General features: G+C 44.8%; 1 protein-coding gene across 1 annotated transcript in view; it reads right to left on the reverse strand.

Annotated features, from left to right (window-relative positions):
* Positions 1-11,634: 11,634 nt before the first annotated feature.
* The window catches only part of LOC120916797 (mucin-2-like), a 107,363-nt gene continuing 98,739 nt past the window's right edge, over positions 11,635-20,258 (reverse strand). Inside the window, exons 51-54 of the mRNA XM_040327735.1 lie at positions 19,548-19,676; positions 17,424-17,463; positions 15,214-15,337; positions 11,635-11,986 (exon numbers count right to left, since the gene is read on the reverse strand). Of these exons, the coding sequence (XP_040183669.1) occupies positions 11,749-11,986; positions 15,214-15,337; positions 17,424-17,463; positions 19,548-19,676 (531 nt within the window). The 3' untranslated portion in view covers positions 11,635-11,748. The remainder of the gene's footprint in view (positions 11,987-15,213; positions 15,338-17,423; positions 17,464-19,547; positions 19,677-20,258) is intronic.

Here is a 20,258-nt window from a genome sequence, read left to right on the forward strand (position 1 = left end):
TGAGTACCCGGCCTGACAGTTACGTTTTAGAGAAATACATGTTAAGCAACATTTTTTTGGTCAAGGTGACATTGTATGTAAACCCTCACAAAAATTGTTTATTATCTCTCCAGCTCCCTTGTTACCTCCACCCATGCTCGCCTCCTAGACTTCTCCAGAGGCTCTCCCATCCTCTGTAACTCCCTGTCCCAGTATGTCCAGTCAGCTCCTACCCTGTCCGCCTTTAGGCAATCTTTGAAAGTTTACTTATTCAGGGAAGCCTACCCCACCTCCACCTAATAACTATAACCGATCATCCCCTGCAGCTACTACCTTTTGTATCACCTCCCCCTCTCTTATGCCGCGTACAAACGACCGTTATTCATGTCTTGGAAAAAAACAATGTTTATCTTGACGTGATTCCTCTCAAGCCTGCCTTGCATACACACGATTGTGGGAAAAAAATGCTCTAGCAAAGCGTGGTGACATACAACACGTACGACGGCACTATAAAGGGGAAGTTCCATTTGAATGGCGCCACCCTTTGGGCTGCTTATGTTAATTTCTCGTCTCATAACTTGATTCTGAGCATGCACGTTTTTTCCCCCTCGTTAAAGCGTACACACGACCGTTTTTCACAACGTGAATAACTACGAGAAAAAATAGAGTAGGTTCTAAATTTTTAACTACAGTTAAAGAGAGAGTGTGTGCCTCTCACCATCTGAGGAGACAACTAGGAGCATGGCTGCTTATCCCTGAACTTGGATACAATTGTTTGCTTTATAAAGAACACTCACCTTAAACCAGGGACTTTGTCAGGCTACGGACAAACCCGCGGATTTGCCTATTTTGGAGAGAGCGGTATCACCATAACCCCATCGGTAACTCCAGGTATGGAGATGAGGAGATCTGGAGGAGTCTAGTGTTCTGGACATCTCGGCTCACCACTTAAACCCCGCAGAGGTATACCTGTAAACCCCCTATGACCTTGCCATCTGAGGTCCAACATATCTGGTAAGGGTCCCCCTTGTACCTGTGTGTGGCACACAAGGAAGAATCCATTGTGGTGGTGGTGGACAGCTGTTTTACTCCCTGTATTCTGCACCCCTATCTTACTATCCTTGTGGGACTGGATTACCGTATCTCCCTTTGGACACAGTAGGCCAGATTCTCGTAGAATCCGCGGCGGCGTAGCGTAAGCCATTTACACTACGCTGCCGCAACTTACTGGAGCAAGTGCCGTATTCTCAAAGCACTTGCTCCGTAATTTGCGGCGGCGTAGTGTAAATGGCCCGGCGTAAGGCCACGTAATTCAAAGGGGGTGGCTTGTAGGCGCGTGCTTGTCCGGCGGAGGCGCGGGCGCGCGCGTCCGGCGTAGGCGCGGGCGCGCGCGTCCGGCGGAGGCGCGGGCGCGCGCGCGTCCGGCGGAGGCGCGCGCGCTCGCCGCATCGCTGAGATGCCGATGCGAGTGCCTGGCGGCCGCGATGTCCGCCAGGGACTCGCGATCGGCGGCTACAGGGACAAGACGTGGAGCTCTGTGTGTAAACACAGAGCTCCACGTCCTGTTAGGGGAGAGAGGAGACCGATCTGTGTCCCTTGTACATAGGGACACAGCATCGGTCACCTCCCCCAGTCACCCCCCTTCCCCCACAGTTAGTAACACAATTTAGGGTACACATTAACCCCTTCCTCACCCCCTAGTGTTAACCCCTTCAATGCCAGTCACATTTATACAGTAATTAGTGCATATTTATTGCACTGATCGCTGTATAAATGTGAATGGCGCCAAAAATGTGTCAAAAGTGTCCGATGTCTCCGCCATAATGTCGCAGTCATGAAAAAAATGCTGATCGCCGCCATTAGTAGTAAAAAAAAATAATAAAAAATAATAATTATGTCCCCTTTTTTGTAAGCGCAATAACTTTTGCGCAAACCAGACGCTTCTTGCGATTTTTTTTTTTTTTTTTTAACAAAAATATGTAGAATAATACGTATCGCCTAGACTGAGAAAAAAAATGTTTTTTTAAAAAAAATTGGGCAATTTATTATAGTAACAAGTAAAAAAAATTGTTTTTTTTTTCAAAATTGTCGCTCTATTTTTGTTTATAGCGCAAAAAAGAAAAAAAAAAGAGGTGATCAAATACCACCAAAAGAAAGCTCTATTTGTGGGGAAAAAAGGACGTCAATTTTGTTTGGGAGCCACGTCGCATGACCGCGCAATTGTCAGTTAAAGCTGAAATTTCACCTGGTCAGGAAGGGGTATATGTGCCCAGTAAGGAAGTGGTTAAGATTATTACGCCAGTCGGATCTTAGCGTAAATCCGGCGTATCCGGGAAATTCAAATTACGCCGGTGTATCTGTAGATACACCAGCATAATTATTTTGAGAATCTGGCCCAGTGGATTTTGTTCCTTCACTGGTGGTCATCCATATTCATTTGGATACTGGGTGTTTGATTGACACATGGACCCTTGATATGACAGTACATGTTTTTGAGATATTATTACGTTTTTTTAGTATTTTTTCTGTACTCAAAAATATAATTATTTATTTAGCTGTTTTTGCACATATATGAATGGTGAATTTTGTCACTATTAGCACCTAATTTTTCACTTCAATTATTTGGCTTACACATTCTATCAGATTTTATTATTTAGCGTGACTATATTATTCTTACATATTTTGTCACACGATTATCACATGTTTTTGTGTTGCAGCTATTTCATACAATTTACGTTTGTCACTCATTTACCATTAGCGCAGGATTTAGCCCCCTTCTTTCTAGATTTTTAACGGCCATTTTTCTCATCGAGAAAAATGCTCTGGAGCCTACACACGACCGTTTTTCACGACAAATTAAAAAAATCGCATTTTTCTCGTCATGAAAAACAGTTGTGTGTACGCGGCATAAGATTGTAAGCACCATGAGCAGGACTCTCTTATTACTTCTGTTTTGAACTGTATTGTAATCACACAAGGAAAAATTAGAGGAACTGAATGTATTCACTCTTGAGAAAAGGAGAATAAGGGGGGATATGATCAACATGTACAAATCTATTAGGGGTCCATATAGTGAACTTGGTGTTGAGTTATTCACTTTATGGTCAACACAAAAGACAAGGAGGCACTCTTTACATCTAGAGGAAAAAAGATTTCATCTCCAAATACGGAAAGGTTTCTTCACAGTAAGAGCTGTGAGAATGTGGAATAGACTCCCTCCAGAGGTGGTTCTGGCCATCTCAGTAGATTGCTTTAAGAAAGGCCTGGATACTTTCCTAAATGTACATAATATAACTGAGTACTAAGATTTGTAGGTAAAGTTGATCCAGGGAAAAACTGATTGCCTCTCAGGGGATCAGGAAGGATTTTTTTCCCCTGCTGTAGCAAATTGGATCATGCTCTGCTTTTTTTTATTTTTTTTTCCTTCCTCTGGATCAACTGTGGGTATAGAATTGGGTATATGGGGTTGTACGGAATTTCTTATTTTATTTGTTTATTTTTTTATGGTTGAACTGGTGTCTTTTTTCAACTTGACTAACTATGTAACTATGTAATTGTACTGTCCCCCCTCTATATTGTAAAGCGCTGCATAAACTGTTGGTGTTATATAAATCCTGTGTAATAATAATAATAATAAAACATATTATTTGCTTATTTTTTGTCTATTAAAAATACCACTGAAAGTGATTTGTTAAATCTGAAAAGTGCCAAAAATACTGTTAAACCAGAAATCCAACGAATGTTTTGTAGTCAGGTGACAATGTTGCATTGAAACCCTAAGCAGTGTTATCCCTTAGTTCTCTCTGTGAGCTACAAAACACTTCTCTACTATGTTAACCCCTTCCATACAGGGCATTTTCACCCCCTTCCTGCCCAGACCAATTTTTAGTTTTCAGCGCTGTTGCACTTTTAATGACAATTGCGTGGTCATGCAACACTGTACCCAAACAAAATCTTTATGTTTTTTCCCCCCCACAAATAGAGCTTTCTTTTGGTGGTATTTGATCATCTCTGAGGTTTTTATTTTTTGCACTATAAACAAAAGAAGAGTGACAATTTAAAAAAAAAACACAGTGGGGCAGATCCACAAAGAGAGTATGCCGGCGTATCTACTGATACGCCGGCGTACTTTCAAATTTCCCGCTGCAAAAACCAGCAAGAAACTTGCTGGGAGACATTTTTTGCAGAGGAAACCGGTCGTGTGTACATTTTCGTCGAGGAAACTGTCGAGAAACTCGACGAGCCAAAAAGAGAGCATGTTCTTTATTTCCTTGATGGGAATGGAGAAAATTGGCTTGTCGAGTTCCTTGACAGCCTAACAAGGAACTCGACAAGCAAAACAATGTGTTTCGCCCTCGGTCGTGTGTACGAGGCCTCAGAATGCCATAATGTTTCTGAGTAATAAACCTTGCTCTGGTTAAGAAGTACATCAGCCTTTGTGTGTAACTTGCTGAGCAGATTCTGACAGCATTGCCAGCAACACCGGAGAGGCACAGAGCGGCAAGGGGACATAACAAAAACCTTTAAATAGTTTAGATAAAAAAGGCAAATCAAAGCACTTACAAACAGATGAGATATCAGGCTTAAGATCATCAGTCAGGTCTGCCCCAGCAGCCAGCCTTCTGTGCTGAACTGTGAGCACCTCACATCAGAGCTCAGGGGGTGTGTGTGTTAGCCTGGAGCCACTAGCAAGCCTCAGTGCAGACTGCAGAGAGGACAGTTGGCAGATGAGTATGCTGGCAGCAGAGAAGAGGACCGATGGGATGACACCCTCGGAGGGATGGGAGGAGGACACATCCTTAGATATCAGGGCAGGGTCTATGCTGGAACTTGTAGTCCTTCACTTTGGGAATGTGACCCCCAAAAGTGAAGGACTAAAAGTCCCATCATGAACCCCTGATATCTAAGGATTTGACTCCCCCAACTAGTAAACTACAGGTCCCAGCATGAACTCCTCAGAGCTAAAGATGTTACACCTCCTGGCCCCTGCGTGGAAGGAGTAACATCAGCAGCCAGTAGCAGGAGGGGCATTCACCTTCTCTAGGCTTCGGTGTGTCAGATTGGTGGTTGGCAAGCAACATGGCTGCAGATGGCAAGGCATCTGGTGGCAGGCTATGAGTGGGAAGTGGCACACTGCATCTGGTGGCAGGTTATGGGTGGCAAGTGGCACTGCATCTGGTGGCAGGCTATGGGTGGCAAGTGGCACACTGCATCTGGTGGCAAGCCATGGATGGCAAGTGGAACATCACATCTGGTGGCAGGCTATGGGTGGCAAGTGGCACATTGCATCTGGTGGCAGGCTATGGGTGGCAAGTGGCACATTGCATCTGGTGGCAGGCTATGGGTGGAAATTGGCACTGCATCTGGTGGCAGGCTATGGGTGGCAAGTGGCACACTGCATCTGGTGGCAGGTTATGAGTGGCAAGTGGCACACTGCAACTGGTGACAGGCTATGGATGGCAAGTGGCACTGCATCTGGTGGCAAGCTATGGGTGGCAAGTGGCACACTGCATCTGGTGGCAGGCTATGGGTGAAAAGTGGCACACTGTATCTTGTGGCAGGCTATGGGGGAAAAGTGGCACACTGCATCTGGTGGCAGGCTATGGGTGGCAAGTGGCTCACTGCATCTGGTGGCAGGCTATGGATGGCAAATGGCACTGTCTCTATGCTATTTGGAGATGTCTCTTTGCTTTATGGAAATGTATATTTGCTGGATGGGCGTGATTTTTTTTGGGGGCCAGCAATTTTTTGTTGCCTGCTGAGATGCAGAGGCTACACGGACAGGGCCACTACTACCTATGTGTCATCTGCTCAGGTGTGTATGTATGGTCCCGATTGCACCCAGGATGAGTTCAGATGTGTATACACCCCATGTGAATGAGGTCTAGGGATTAGAAAATATACATTTTTTGGTCCTGGGTTTAGAGGGCTAAATCTTTTTTTTTAACCTCTTAAGATCTACGCTATAGCCGAATGATGGCTCCAGCGCAGACCTACTTTACCGGGAGGCTGTCATAAGACGTTCTCTCTTTTGTACGCTCCCCATGCACCCCCTGCCAAGCTTTGCCCAATCAGAGCGCAGTAAAAGCTGGTCGTTAAGGAGTGGGGACCTTCAGGTCTGGTATGGTTTTTAAGGGGAGCCCCACGCCAAAAATGTACCCCTTACTCATTCAAATGGGGTGGGTGAGTGGCTGCATCCTCGTACAAGGGTATGGTTTGGACGCCTTGCGCGCGGGAGATTTCCTTTCCGGCATGGGTCGGCGGGGCCGGCCATTCAGCCGAGGATCCCCCCTGCGCATGCGCCGCTGATTGGGTTTACAACTGCTTTAACAACCAGCTTTTCCTGCACTTTGCCCAATTAGGGCGCAGAATGCACGGTGCGCCTTAACTGTGCATGCACTGTTCAAAAGGAATTCATGCTCGGGCCGAACCGTTCACCCAACAGTAGTAGTAAAGCCTCGTACACACGACCGAGGAACTCGATGGGCGAAACACATAGTTTTCCTCGTCGAGTTCCTTGTTCGGCTGTCGAGGAACTCGACAAGCCAATTTTCTCCATTCTCGTCAAGGAAATAGAGAACATGCTCTCTTTTTGGCTCGTCGAGTTTCTCAACAGTTTCCTCGACGAAAATGTACACTCGACCGGTTTCCTGGGCAAAAGAATATATCTCAGAGCAAGTTTCTTGCTGTTTTTTGCCTAGAAACTCGGTCGTGTGTACGAGGCCTAACACAACAATGAATAAAAATCTCTTGCCAAAAAGGTTTGTCAGAAGCATGATAATTTCATCCTTATATTGCATTAACAACTCCAACAATGGAGCCAACAGCATTCCTGGATAACTTTAAACTTTATTTAGGACAACATTACCAAAGCTATTTGTCTCCATCTACAGTAGGTATGGCTGGATAGTTGTTGAGGTTGAAGTTTCTACACTAGTTCTCCCAGAAAAGAGAAAGGAGGAAGAGGCCCTTATGGAAAAAGCACACCAGAAGAGACGGCATTCTGCCAAATAGAAGAAGTAGAATCTTGAAAAGAAGATTACATGACTTTGACACTTGTACACACTCCCCTCCTCCTTTTTGCATGTTTTCTCCTAGATTGTAAGCTCTAACGAGCAGGGCCCTCAGATTCCTCCTGTATTAAATTGTATTGTAACTGTACTGTCTGCCCTCATGTTGTAAAGCGATGCGCAAACTGTTGGCGCTATTTAAATCCTGTATAATAATACAAATAATAATGATAATAATAGACCGTCAAAGTGTTCTTTTGGACAGGAACAACTTTGCACCCTTTTTTACTTTATTCTGGATTCTAGCACATACAGTATATCTGGTGGCACAATGGAGGGAGTAATTGGGTAATTGGCAGAGAAATAAACAAAATGCTAAAAAGGTAGCCTCACATTGAAGTGAATGAGAGCCGTCTTAATGTACACTACTGAAGTCCCTTCGACTTCAGAAAAGGTTCCTGTACTACTTCTAGGCATTAGGGTGACCACATTTCCAAACTACCATTCAGGGACACCCCCCTTCCCAAAAATCAGCTTGTGCTGTAACGAATCACAGCACAGTGATTGGACACAAGATGCGGGATTTATGATTTCTCCAATCACAAGCAGGGGGTGGGATTGTGATCCTCCAGGCATTCCCGGCCAGGACAAGTACTGTCGGTGAGTAAAGCAGCGATAAGGTGACCTTTTTTGGGGGAATCAGATTGGCCCGGGGGTAGCTGTGTCAGTTTCATTCCGGGACACTGTATTGTCCTGGAATGAATGCCCGCTTGACAGACCTGCAAAATGCGGGACTGTCCCGGGCAATCTGGGACACGTGGTCACCCTACTAGGCATCCAGGGCCGGACTGGCCTACCGGGAGATCTCCCGGTAGGCTGCCTGTCCTGCGGCCGGTTTCAGTTGAGGGGGCTGCAGCGATCGACATCTCCTGTGTGTGTGTGTGTATCATCACGGAGCTGGCCTGGCTCTGTGTTCGGCGATGATGCTGTAACACGGACAGTCCCGGCCCCCTAGACCGGCTCATGCGATAGTAGATAGAACCAGTCTTCATCCTATCACACAAGCCTGGTCTAGGGGGGCGGGACCGTGTTACAGCGTCATCACAGACCCAAGCTGAGGCAGCCAGGCCAGCTCAGTGATGATACACACAGGAGATGTCATGCCCGCCGCACAGCCCGCTGAGGATAGGAGGATCGGATTCGACGGGGGGCTGTATATAGATTAATTGAGCTGTCTATATTCCTCCATACAGCCGCTCAATGCTTGCAGGAGAGAGAGGGGGGAGAATCAAGCATTCCGCGGCTGTATGGAGGAATATAGACAGCTCAATTAATCTATATGTAGCCCCCCTGCTTCTCCTTCTATTAGGTTCTCCTTGAAGCTCCCCCCAGTGTTCTCCTCCCCCACCACAGTTCTCTCTAACCCTGTTCTTTTTGCCCCCCCTGATCTCCCCATCCTTCTCCAGCCACCATCCATCCCAGTGTACCCCCCCCACAGTGCTCATCCACCCCTGTCCCCCCCCAGTGCTATCCACCCCTGTTCCCCCCCACAGTGCTTATCCACCCCTGCCCCCCAGTGCTCTCCACCCCTGTCCCCCCCCAGTGCTCTCCACCCCTGCCCCCCCGTTCTCCCCCCCCAGTGCTCTCCACCCCTGTCCTCCCCCCAGTGCTCTCCACCCCTGCCCCCCACAGTGCTCTCCACCCCTGTTCTCCCCCAGTGCTCTCCACCCCTGTTCTCCCCCAGTGCTTTCCACCCCTGTCTTGCTCTCCAACCATGTTCTCCCCACCCCCCCCAGTGTTCTCCACCCCTGTTCTCCCTACCCCCCTGTGCTCTCCGCCCCTGTTCTCCCCCCCCCAGTGCTCTCCACCCCTGTTCTCCCCCCCCCCAGTGCTCTCCACCCCTGTTCTCCCCCCAGTGCCCTTCACCCTTGTTCACCCCCCCAGTGCTCTCCACCCTTGTTCTCCCCCCAGTGCTCTCCACCCCTGTTCTGCTTTCCACCCCTGTTCCCCCCACCCCCCCAGTGCTCTCCACCCCTGTTCCCCCCACCCCCCAGTGCTCTCCACCCCTGTTCTCCCTACCCCCATGTGCTCTCTGCCCCTGTTCTCCCCCCAGTGCTCCCCACCCCTGTTCTTTCTGTCCCCCCCCCGTGCTCTCAAGCTCCACCCATCGCTCTCCAGCCCCCCAGTGCTCTCCACCCCTGTTCTTTTTGGCTCCCCCCAGTGCTCTTAAGCCCACCAGCACTCTCCGCTCCCCACCCCTGTGATCTCCACTCCCCCCTGCTCTTTGCCCCCCTTCTCTCCAGCTCCCATCCAGTGCTCTCACTTCCCCAGGATCAAAGGACAGGCTTACTGAGGGCAGAAAATGAGGACAGCTGAAGGTGCAGGTGGCCAGGGACCACTCCATCTCACAACAAACAGATCCTCTGGAAGGAGCACTGTCCCCATCCAAGACGAGAACAGACCCTGCATGCTGATGGCGATCATGGATATCCGGCTGGCATGGAAAGTACCGAACCAAGCATCAACAACACACCTTCCCACAGACAGGGACTGCAGACTGGGACATGGGCCACAGGAGGGGCTGCAATAATGGGGGCAATGAGACTGCATTTAATGGGCACAGTGAGGCTGCATTTGATGGGCACAGTAAAGCTGCAATGATGGGCACAGTGAGACTGCAATGATGGGCACAGTGAGGCTGCATTTGATGGGTACAGTGAGGCTGCATTTGATGGGCACTGATGAGGCTGTATTGAGCTCTTGTATCATGTCTGCAGCCTCTAAACATCTCCTGTATCATGTCTGCAGTCTCTGAGGGAGTCTGGAGAGGAGTCAAGAGTGGGAGCATCGCTGGGATGGGGGTCATGGGAGAAGTCAGATGTCTGTGGGCTGTGGAGAGGAGACTATATAGGATAAAACTAGAGCCACCAAGCTGGAGCCGACTGACTGAGCCCTGCATGGTGCACCTGAGAGGAAGTTGTGACAGCACCGCTAGGCCAGTCTGAGGGGGGGGGTCACTGATGTAAAGGGGAAGTGAATACGATAATGTAAGGGGGCACTGATATAAAGGTTTCCCCCTTATATCAGTAACCCACTACCCTTACCGTATTCTTTCTGCGGAAGGTGACCCCCCCCCCCAACATTCTGAGTTCCTGGGGTTCCCCTTGATGATTGACCACTTTTACCTGGAATTTGCGTTTATAGATATAAAGCCCTCTGTGCTTTCATATCTGTCTTATCTATATATAATACACTCTTCAAATGTGCTTTAAAATGTACTGTATGGTTTTCCCTTTCATGAACAAGAAAATAATGACGCTGTGTTGTTACGCTGGTATAAAAATGCTGTGGGGCTGGTATGAAATTTTTTCCAGGGCTGGTTTTTATTCCCAGTCCGGCCCTGTAGGCATCTACCCATAGATTTCAATGGAAGTTGCCTCCAAAGTCGGATCACTCTCTTAACCTCCTCAGCGGTATTCCCGAGTCTGGCTCGGGGTGGAATTTCAGCACCAATATCAGTAACCCCGAGCCAGACTCGGGATCACATCGCAGTATCCACAGGCAGAGGTTACTTACCTTGTCCCTGGATCCTGTGATGCCTCCCCGCTGTGTGATCGAGCTGTCTCCTCGCTTGATTCACACAGTGCCGAGTGCCGCCGAGCTCCGTTCCCTGCGACGTTACGACGCACGGGGGCGGAGATCGGTGCCAAATTCAAAAAAGTAAATACACACAATACATACAGTATACTGTAATCTTATAGATTACAGTACTGTATGAAATAAATACACACCCCCTTTGTCCCTAGTGGTCTGCCCAGTGTCCTACATGCTCTTTTATATTATAAATGCTGTTCTTTCTGCCTGCAAACTGGAGATTGTCCATAGCAACCAAAAAGTGTCCCTTTACATCAAAAGTGGTTTTAGACCAGCTAGAAAACAGTGATAATAAATTTGAATCACTTGCAGAATTGAGCGATGGCGATTTGTGGGAAAATTCGTCATTAAACAATAAAAGTAATGACATCGACGATTCTTCAACTGAGCAAATTTAAGTGTTTTTGATTTGATTACATTATTGAATAATTTTTATTATAATTACATTATTATTTGTTATAATTATTTATAGTTATTTATTATATTATAATTTATGATTTTGTTTTTCAAACTTTATCATACCCGGATGTCTACTAGACTCTTGTTTGGACAGATTTAAGTGAGTTATTCCTAAGAATTGCAGGCCTACATTATAAAACGCCAGATTTCCATGCAAAATAATGGTACCGCTTTCAGCACCTAAAACCTGAAATAATCATACCGCCAGGGAGGTTAACTAAAGCAACTTTACAGGAAAATATAATAGTTTACTCAGGCAAACCCCTCCCTCCCTCAGAGCTGATTATTCTGTGATTGCCAACAGGCAAAATTGCCTGTCAAAGTCGCGCTGAAGTCGCCTTGCAAAGTCGCGCTGTAAGTCAGGTTGCCCCTGTGTGAACTGGGTGTAAGGGGCTGAGGAAAGGGGAAATCCTACCCTCTTTATTACATAGGAAGGTGACAATCAAATCCAAAATTTTTATTTATAACATGTTAGAACTAGTTCTAATAATTTTAGCATACATTTAAGAAAAAATCAAACAGAAGACCATCCTTTAATATAAGTGCTTTATTCTTAAAGAGGAAAGACAAACACATTCAGTTTACATACAGGAAAATTATAGATATGGCAGTACAGTTAAGTTACATTTGCCTGTGTATAGGTTATTTAAGTTAAGGTTTGTCTGCTTTGCCGTATGGAGCGGCGAGCTTTGACAGGTGAATGTTCTTCCAATGTCGGGGGCAATCCACACGCAGTGCTGACACAGTTACAGTCTTGCACTTCAACATATTCATGATCCACTAGACTTCCATCATCGCACCTCAGCGTCACATGTTTATTGGCGGTCTGCACGTCCTGGCAACAGGAACACTTATGTGACATTTCTTTGGCAGCTGCTGAGTACCTGGAAGATGGATGGAAATTGATAGAGTTGAGTATGACCATTCTACATAAGTTATGTGGACATGTTTAGCATTGCTGTACACGATAAGGTGAGCAGGCTATGCATTTCTCTGAGGCGATCATCTTTGAGAAGTTTACATTTTATGCACATATCTTTATAAAACCATGGAATGAGTACACATTTTATATATCCACTCTTTACTAGCTTTTCTAATGATGAATTAAAAGTAGATATAAAAGAAACTGATGAATACATCCCTGTACTCATTAATACATCATAGCATGTATTTTTTAAATGCAAGCCGTGTAGTTACCTGATATTTGGTTTGGTATTAGTCTCCCGCAGCTTGCTGTAAAACAGAGCTCAGACTAGGGCAAAGGGGTAGCAGCACAAGGGGCTTATCATTTGTGCTGCAGTTCAAGGTTAATGCTCATAAGAAGAGAGAGTCATGAAGATGTGTTCATCAGTGTTCTACTTCTCCTTTCACTGTCCAGTCACAGGGTGGTTGTGGGAAGGAGATGTGCAGAGGTGGCTCTAGACTTTGTGAGGCCTTAGGCAAAACTTAGACATGAGGCCCCACTCTCGCCCATGATGGGAAAATAATTCAAGCGAGAAACATGGCTGCAGAAAATGCACGGGTGATCAGCACCACTTCCAGGGCACCCTCCTCACCCATCAGACATATTCAGCCAATGCAAGAGGGGGAGGTGAGAAAGAGAGAGGGGTAATAGAGAGATCCAATGATGCTGACATTAGTACTGATCACAGGCAAATTAGGCATCCGTGAGGCCCTGTGAGTTCTAGGCCTTAGGCGACCGCCTAATTTGCCTAATTAGAGAGCCGCCTCTGGAGATGTGTAAGTGTTACCATCTGCATCAGGTCTCCAGCCCTGTCAGACATGTATGTGCTGTGTAACAGAGCTGTGTAAATCTCAGGAATTTCCTTATATGCATGTCATCTATGTTTTTGCCTGTTTGCCTAGAAATCAGCTTTAAATATTGTATATTTAAAATAATGTTTAAATATTGTATACATTCTACTAGAGTTCCAATAGAATTTCACGACCCTTTAAAGTTTAAATGCTGCTAAAGGGACGAAAGACAAGACATATAGGGGGAGATTTACTAAAACTGGTGCACACAGAATCTGGTGCAGTTGTGCATCAGCTTCTAACTTCTGAATGTTTAAGCTTTCACAATAAAACATAGAAGCTGATTGGTTACTATGCAGAGCTGCACCAGATTCTAACTGTATGCACCAGGTTTAGTAAATCTCCCCCACAGTTTCTATGCATTTTCACTAAAGTTGGTTTTCGCATTTGCCATTCAATGTGAAAAGAGACACTGTAAAGTTGATTTACTAAAAGTGGAGAGTGAAAAATCCGGTGCAGCTCTGCATAGAGACCAATCAGCTTCCAATTTTTTTTTTTGTCAAACCTTAATCAATTAAACTAATGTTAGAAGCTGATTAGCTGCCATGCACAGTTGCACCAGATTTTGCACAGTTTAGGTAAATTAACCTCTTTATGTCCATTGTATATCTGATGCCCAAACACCCATTCTGCACAATTTATTAATCATTCCATATGGATTGGGTGACAATTTTCCCTCTATTTTGGCATACCCCATAAAGTGTTCTACTGTAGGCAGTAAGCTGAAAAATCCTGGCTAATAGATTTGCTTTTTCATTTGGAATTTCCCTATTATGACTATTTTTTTAAAAATAAATTGTAAGATATTTTTGAAAATCACCATAACATGGACTGTTTAAGAGTAACGCGGAAGAGAATTTCCCAGGAGAAGGCAATAAGTAGGTTAGAGTGTAGCACGTTTGGTGTGTGTTACACATGAAGGTCATATGTCTTATTGCCCTCACCCCGCAAGTCTTCTGGCCTAAAGTCCCAAACATCGTACTTTTGAGTCCTGTCATTCTCCAGCTCCAACTAGCTGACTTGGCTGTCAGAAATTTTAAGTTGGTTTACTTTAATCGAATACTTAGCTCAGAAAGAGTAATCGACTCATGGCATGTTTAGTTAACAGTTGTAATCAGTCTTTACCTGTTGATTTCAATAACAGTTCACAAGGTGTATTATTAGACGACTAACACTCTAAAATCTGCAAGCATAGAGAACGTTAGTAGTTTTCTTTGCCATGTGTGCCTAGTGTGGCTAGCAAGTCTCAGGCCTCGTACACACGACCGAGTTTCTAGGCAAAAACCAGCAAGAAACTTGCTGGGATTTTTTTTTTGCCGAGGAAACCGGTCGTGTGTACATTTTTCGACGAGGAAACTGTCAAGGATCCTGTCGAGCCAAAAAGAGAGCATGTCTTCTTTTTCCTCGACGGGAATGGAGAAACTTGCCTTGTCGAGTTCCTCGACAGCCTAACAAGGAACTCGACGAGGAAAACAATGTGTTTCAACCGTCACTATACAACATGAAGACTGTTAAAGGAGAAGTATAGCCAAAGCTCTTTTGCCCATACTTCTCCTGTGGGTCACAGGAGTGCACTTAGTTCTGCACTCCCATGACCCAGATTTAGCTGACGTCACAGAGCTGGTCCAGGCTCTGCATGGATCCCCACAATAATGCACCACTGAGAGCCTAAGCAAGCAGTTTCCAAACCCTTCCACAGCCGGGAGCTTCAGTGAGCATTGGATGGGCAGAGCAGAGAGCTGGTGACTGAATATCTGTACTTAGAATGGACTCGAGAACTGAGCAATCAGCGATCTTTGATTACTCAATTCTTGGTGTCGAGTTGGCGGTGGATGGATGCATCATTGGATCGATGCTGCATCTACATAAGTGAGTAAGGATGCTTTTTTTTTCTTTTTAATTCCTGCACTTCTGGTTATGTCTTTCTTCCAAGCTCAAGCTTTGATTTTTGGTTTAGAAAACATTCCTCTTTGCAGGAGTAGAATTGTCCTTGAAAGTCTGTAGAGATGCTGGCACTTCTGAGTGTCAATCCCCTGGTCCAATGTAACTCTCAATGATTTCTTCTGCCATCCTCTACATCACAACTTAGGGACCAGCGGTTTGAACACAGTTGGGTATCAGGATATCAATACTCTCAGAAGTGTTGGTTTCTGAAGAGTGACACACGCCTTGGGAAAGGTAAGTATGTATTTGCCTCTTTGCTGGAAAAGCTTTTGCTGGCATTTATATTTTAGGAGGAGAGTCATTTTCATTTAAATATATACAAATTGACAATTTAGTAGAATTAAGATCTTACATTGAATAGGTGTTGCAGGTCCCTTCACACCGCGTTATCTTCACAAAATCTATTGATCGGCAGTTATTGAAAGTCATGTAGTTATGTTCTACGTGCAGCTCACAAGATTTGCTCTTTTCAATACCTGAATGATTAAAAATATCACATATTATTTAGAGTCATTCTAGGACATAAAACAACAGCATCAAAATACAAAGATAAAATAAAATGTTATTTGCCATATATATCATTATTTTTAGTTATGAGAATGCTTTTTTGCCTGTGATTGTGGAAAATATCACCTGGAACAGTAAAACTAATCATTAAATGATAAGTTTACCTCCTGTAAAAAAAAAAAAGAATAAAAAATGCACATTATTTTGTAGGTAATAAATGTGCATTTATTGATATATATATTTTTTACATTGGAGCCTGTAAAGCATTGCACTCACAAACAGGGGATTACAGGTGCAGTGCTAGGCTCCTGCAGACACTCAGTATAGCTGTTTGCCCATTCCTCCCATATGGCCAGACAGTTACTGAATTGACGGAAGAATCAATGAACTATAAGAGCCGTCATTAGTGCCTTCACAGTTCATTGAGAATTACATGTCACCTGCTGTGCTGGCAAACAGAATTTGTAGTTCATTCATTTACAGAACTCTTTGAATGAATGATGCAGCTGTGTGGGAGGAGCCCTGCACAGTCATGCTGTTTTTTAAAATTGTGACAGTGGGTGCAGGGAGAGGATGCCCTGTCTACTGTCACAGCGGGGGATCGGGGAGAGACTGCAGCACAGCCACATCTTACACCCTATATACAGGTGTAACATGTTACTGGTCTGTAGTAACGCAGCCACGTTTATAATTGGGAACCAATCAGATTTATTCCCTATGATGTGATTACTATGTCTACATCCAGACAAACACCTGAACCACACTAGCTATGTCAGACAGCCTCCCTTGGCCTAATGGCTTGTAAGGTATTGTTAACAATCAAAGCCAAAAGTGATGGTTGTTTTGACTACCCACTGTGTGCACCTAAAACGATCTGCTTTAGCATAAATGTGCAGCCTGGAAATCAAAATAAATATATGTAGCTAGAATCATCCCTATTAAATCAAAGCTCCAGTTATATCTGAATCAAAATGCACTTGTTGCAGTCCATGTTGCACTTGAAGGAATGCTTAAGCACATAGACATATATTGCTAAAGTTAAGAGGTGAGCAATCTTAGTAGCTGGAGCAAGCAAGAGGGTGCTTAATAGGTGCACAGATATAGTGACACATAAAACAGTATAAAAAAGCATGAGTTAAGAGGCAGCCATGAGGGCAGTGGCGGCCTGACCATTAAGGGCACAGGGGCTCCGCCCCCCATCCATGCATCCGTCCTCTAATCTATATTCAGGGTGCCGGATGCATGGATTCCAATGTTTGTTTTTGTTTTTTAAGCATGTGATTAGAGCCAGAGGCCCTGAGCCCACCCAGTTGTGTGACAATAGCGAATGAATAGTGGCTATTGTCACACTATTGTCACACTGATTCTCCTCCCGGCTAATCAGGAAGTGGGTCGTGAGACCCCTTTCCCCATTGTCCAGAAGGAGAAGCCATCCTAATTGCCTATGAGGAGCATGGAGAAGGAGGAGGGAGGAGATGTATGGCCGCCATGATGCACCAAGCAATGTGTCCCAGCTCCAGGTAGTTAATAATAAGTGTCCAGAAATCCAGTACTCCTCTCTATGTCACTCTCACATGCAGGCTTGAGGCTTAAAAAATAGCAACCTCTGCAATTTACACAATGTAATTCGTTTTTTCTTTTTTTTTGCTGTTGGAGGATATACTGCAGTCTACAATTGTCTATAGGTGTTCTAATCTCTTTACACTCTGAGGGCCAGATTGTACCATGTCCTCATAGGAATCACACAAGAACGCACTGTGATTTACAACACAGTCCATTTGTGATCGGCAGTGGTTGCAAATGCAATACATTTGCCCGGATCAGATCAGATGATACAAAAGTGCCATGCAATCTGGTGGAGAGTGTTTCTCAAAGTAGGGCATGCACTACTTTTGGTGCAATGTGACTCTGAATCATAAATGGGCTGAAACTGTACCGCACAGAACCAAATGCGAATAACACAGGAACACACAGCACATTCCTGTGCGATTCTGCCTTAAGTTGTACTTTAAACGGCTATTTCTATGCATTTAGAATAATTGAATAGGTACTTACATATCTTACAGCAGCCATCAGGTAAAACTTGAATTGTGCCCTATAAAAATAAATAACATACAATGTATTCAAAAAGGCATTCCAATAACATAAACATATAACCCCCATTGTCATCTGGGTGGGTAGTACTTTTTCAGCATTCCTAGAGATTGCAGAAAAAAAGTCATTAGGTCATGAATACACAGGCGTCATCTTGCATAACAGAAATGTGTACAGCAAGCCTTTACAAGTATTTGCAAAGCTTTCAGAAAATCTTTAATAGTTTTGCAGCTTTCTTGAAGCTTTTATCTTTAGTTTGGGGATATTAAAGTAAGATCCTAATAGGAGTGCTGGCTGTCATGCTGCTGGCACATTTTCAAAAAGTTTCAGCCCTAATTGAAACGTGAAGATTAAAGCATTTGTAAACATGTCTATACTTGCCTGCTTCGAGCAATGGAATTGCAAAGGGCGGTCATGAACCTCCTATTCTTGGGTCCCCCGCCGATGCTCCAGGCTCCTGTTCTCTGTCCAATCCCCACATGGGAAGCAGCATCCCATGGGGGCACTAATGCATTCTTGCTCCCGAGCCCCGCTGCTGCATCCATTGAGACAGAAAGCAGGACTCAGCCCTCCATGTTACTGGCTTTGATTGACAGCACTGGGAGCCAATGTCCAGCAAAGCCAGCAAGACCCGGAAGTGAGGGGCGTGAAGATCTCCAGACATGCACAGTGCTGGATCGAATGAGGGCTCAGGTAAGTAAAAGAGGGGGGGTGAGGGGGGATACTGATGCCTACACATTTTTTACCTTAATGAAAGGAATGCATTAAGGTAAAAAAAATTGAGCTTTAGAACCAGCTTTGCAAAAAAATCTTGCTGTACACACTGACCTTATACAAGGTGAAGCCTGTGTTCAAGGCCTTAGGAGCAATCCACTAGTAGGTAATGTAAAATCAGAGAGTAATGGTGAGGTGGACTTAAAGCAGGCAAGACGGCCCTGAGTAGGGACCAATAAAGGGAAGAAGTAGAGTTAGGGCTCTTTCACACGGGCAGACCGTATGTCCGCTTTTTCATCCATCTGTGTACGGATGAAAAAGGGACATACATTGATCCCTATGAGATTGTGGGTGTCAGCAGATGAACATCCGCTGACACCAAATCTCACCCGGGTCTGCAATCCTCCGATTCTGCAGATGGAGGAAAACCCTATTTTTCCATCCGTCTGCGGATCGGATCGAGTAAACACGGACAGATGGTCCGTGTTCATCCGATCCCCCCATAAGGGGGAGAGCGGAGATCTGACAGGGTGGTCCCTGAACAGTGTGCAGGGACTGCCCTGTCATGCGGCGGCTCAGCAGGGATCAGCGGAGCGATCCTCGCTGAGCAAGCAGAGGTTCACGACGTGGATCATCACGGATCCGTCCCTTGTGAAAGAGGCCTAATTGTAGGATGACGAGGGACCAAAAGGCAACACGTGTCCATGAGAAGTTGTCCCACTCTCCTGCCTCCCATCAGGCTTAGAACCTGATGTAATAGTGGGTTGGAAAGTTAGGAAAAGGGTTAGGTTCTTGATTGTGCAAAAATAAACTAAACTCAATTGTAAAATTGTAGTTGGGTGATGGGTTGTTGAATGCAACCACCACATAAAATAGACTTGTTATTTATTGGACTCAAGCCAAGTGAAGACTCCCATAGTTTGGGAATATGGTATGTTTTCCCTCTAATGTTGCTTGTTACTTTGTTGATGTTAGTATGGTAACCATGTGTATAAGGGCCTATGTCCTAAAACAGCCATTAGGGGGAGCTTTTTCTTGCACTGGAGGTTTAAAAATGTCCTTTCTTTACTCTTTCCTATAATAATCTGCCATCATTAGACAGCAGATATCATAGATGAAAGGCACAGAGCCAATCAGAGTGGTGCTGAGCCTTCAGATCACTGTGATGGCCAATCACAGTTAAGCATTACTACTGTTTACATTTGTTCATAGGCAAGTCCTTTCCCAACAAAGAAGGAGAAGGTTGCAGTGGATCAATGGAGAGGAGAGAGAGGCTGCAGCAGAGTAAGGCTTCACTGTATATTCTGCCCTGACTGTGCGTTAAAATAAGTGTCATTGTTCAGCTCTAGCAAGACTTTTCACGCTACTTACAGGTTCACAATCTTCTTCTTTAAAGGATGGGCAACTAATATGTGAGGTGGATGAAATGAAACTTGTTTTGATTTGAGTGCAGGTGTAGAATGTACAGTTGTCATCTTGTGCACGCAATGATTCCTGAGGCTGAAAAACATGGAATTATGGTTTAGCAATACTATCATCAAATATTCCAGGATAATAACAGTATAAAGGAGCCGTAAACCTCAAAAGCTATAAGGAACAAGTACTGTATATACAGTATTTGAAACACTCTGAGAAGCCTACCACACCTGAAAATTATTTCTCATAACACAATGAGGTGCATATAAGAAAAATAAAATGCAAGGGCTATACATCCTGTAAAATTACATGTACATTTATTCTGAAAATGCCTGCAAAATTGATATTTGCTTTCATTACTGCGTGTTCGTCATGCATAGGAATAGCATGAACTAGGAAAATACCACATTATGACCACTAGATGGAGATTGCGATCATAGGAAATAAATACTTATTTGTTCCCTGGGTCAGTGTGAGTGGTTTTAAAGTGCCCAGGCACACCCTAATCACCCCATGCGCATTAGTGTTATTGCTCAGTGTAGCAGGAACATGGAAAAGATCTCCCTTTTACTGGCTTTGCCCTAAGAAAAGTGTTTATGCTCTTCTCTTTCACTGTGGCAGCAGGGAGATCAATGTGCCAGGGTCATATATATGTAGATACATGCA

Source organism: Rana temporaria, chromosome 11 (genome assembly GCF_905171775.1).
Source record: "Rana temporaria chromosome 11, aRanTem1.1, whole genome shotgun sequence".
NCBI lineage: Eukaryota > Metazoa > Chordata > Amphibia > Anura > Ranidae > Rana > Rana temporaria.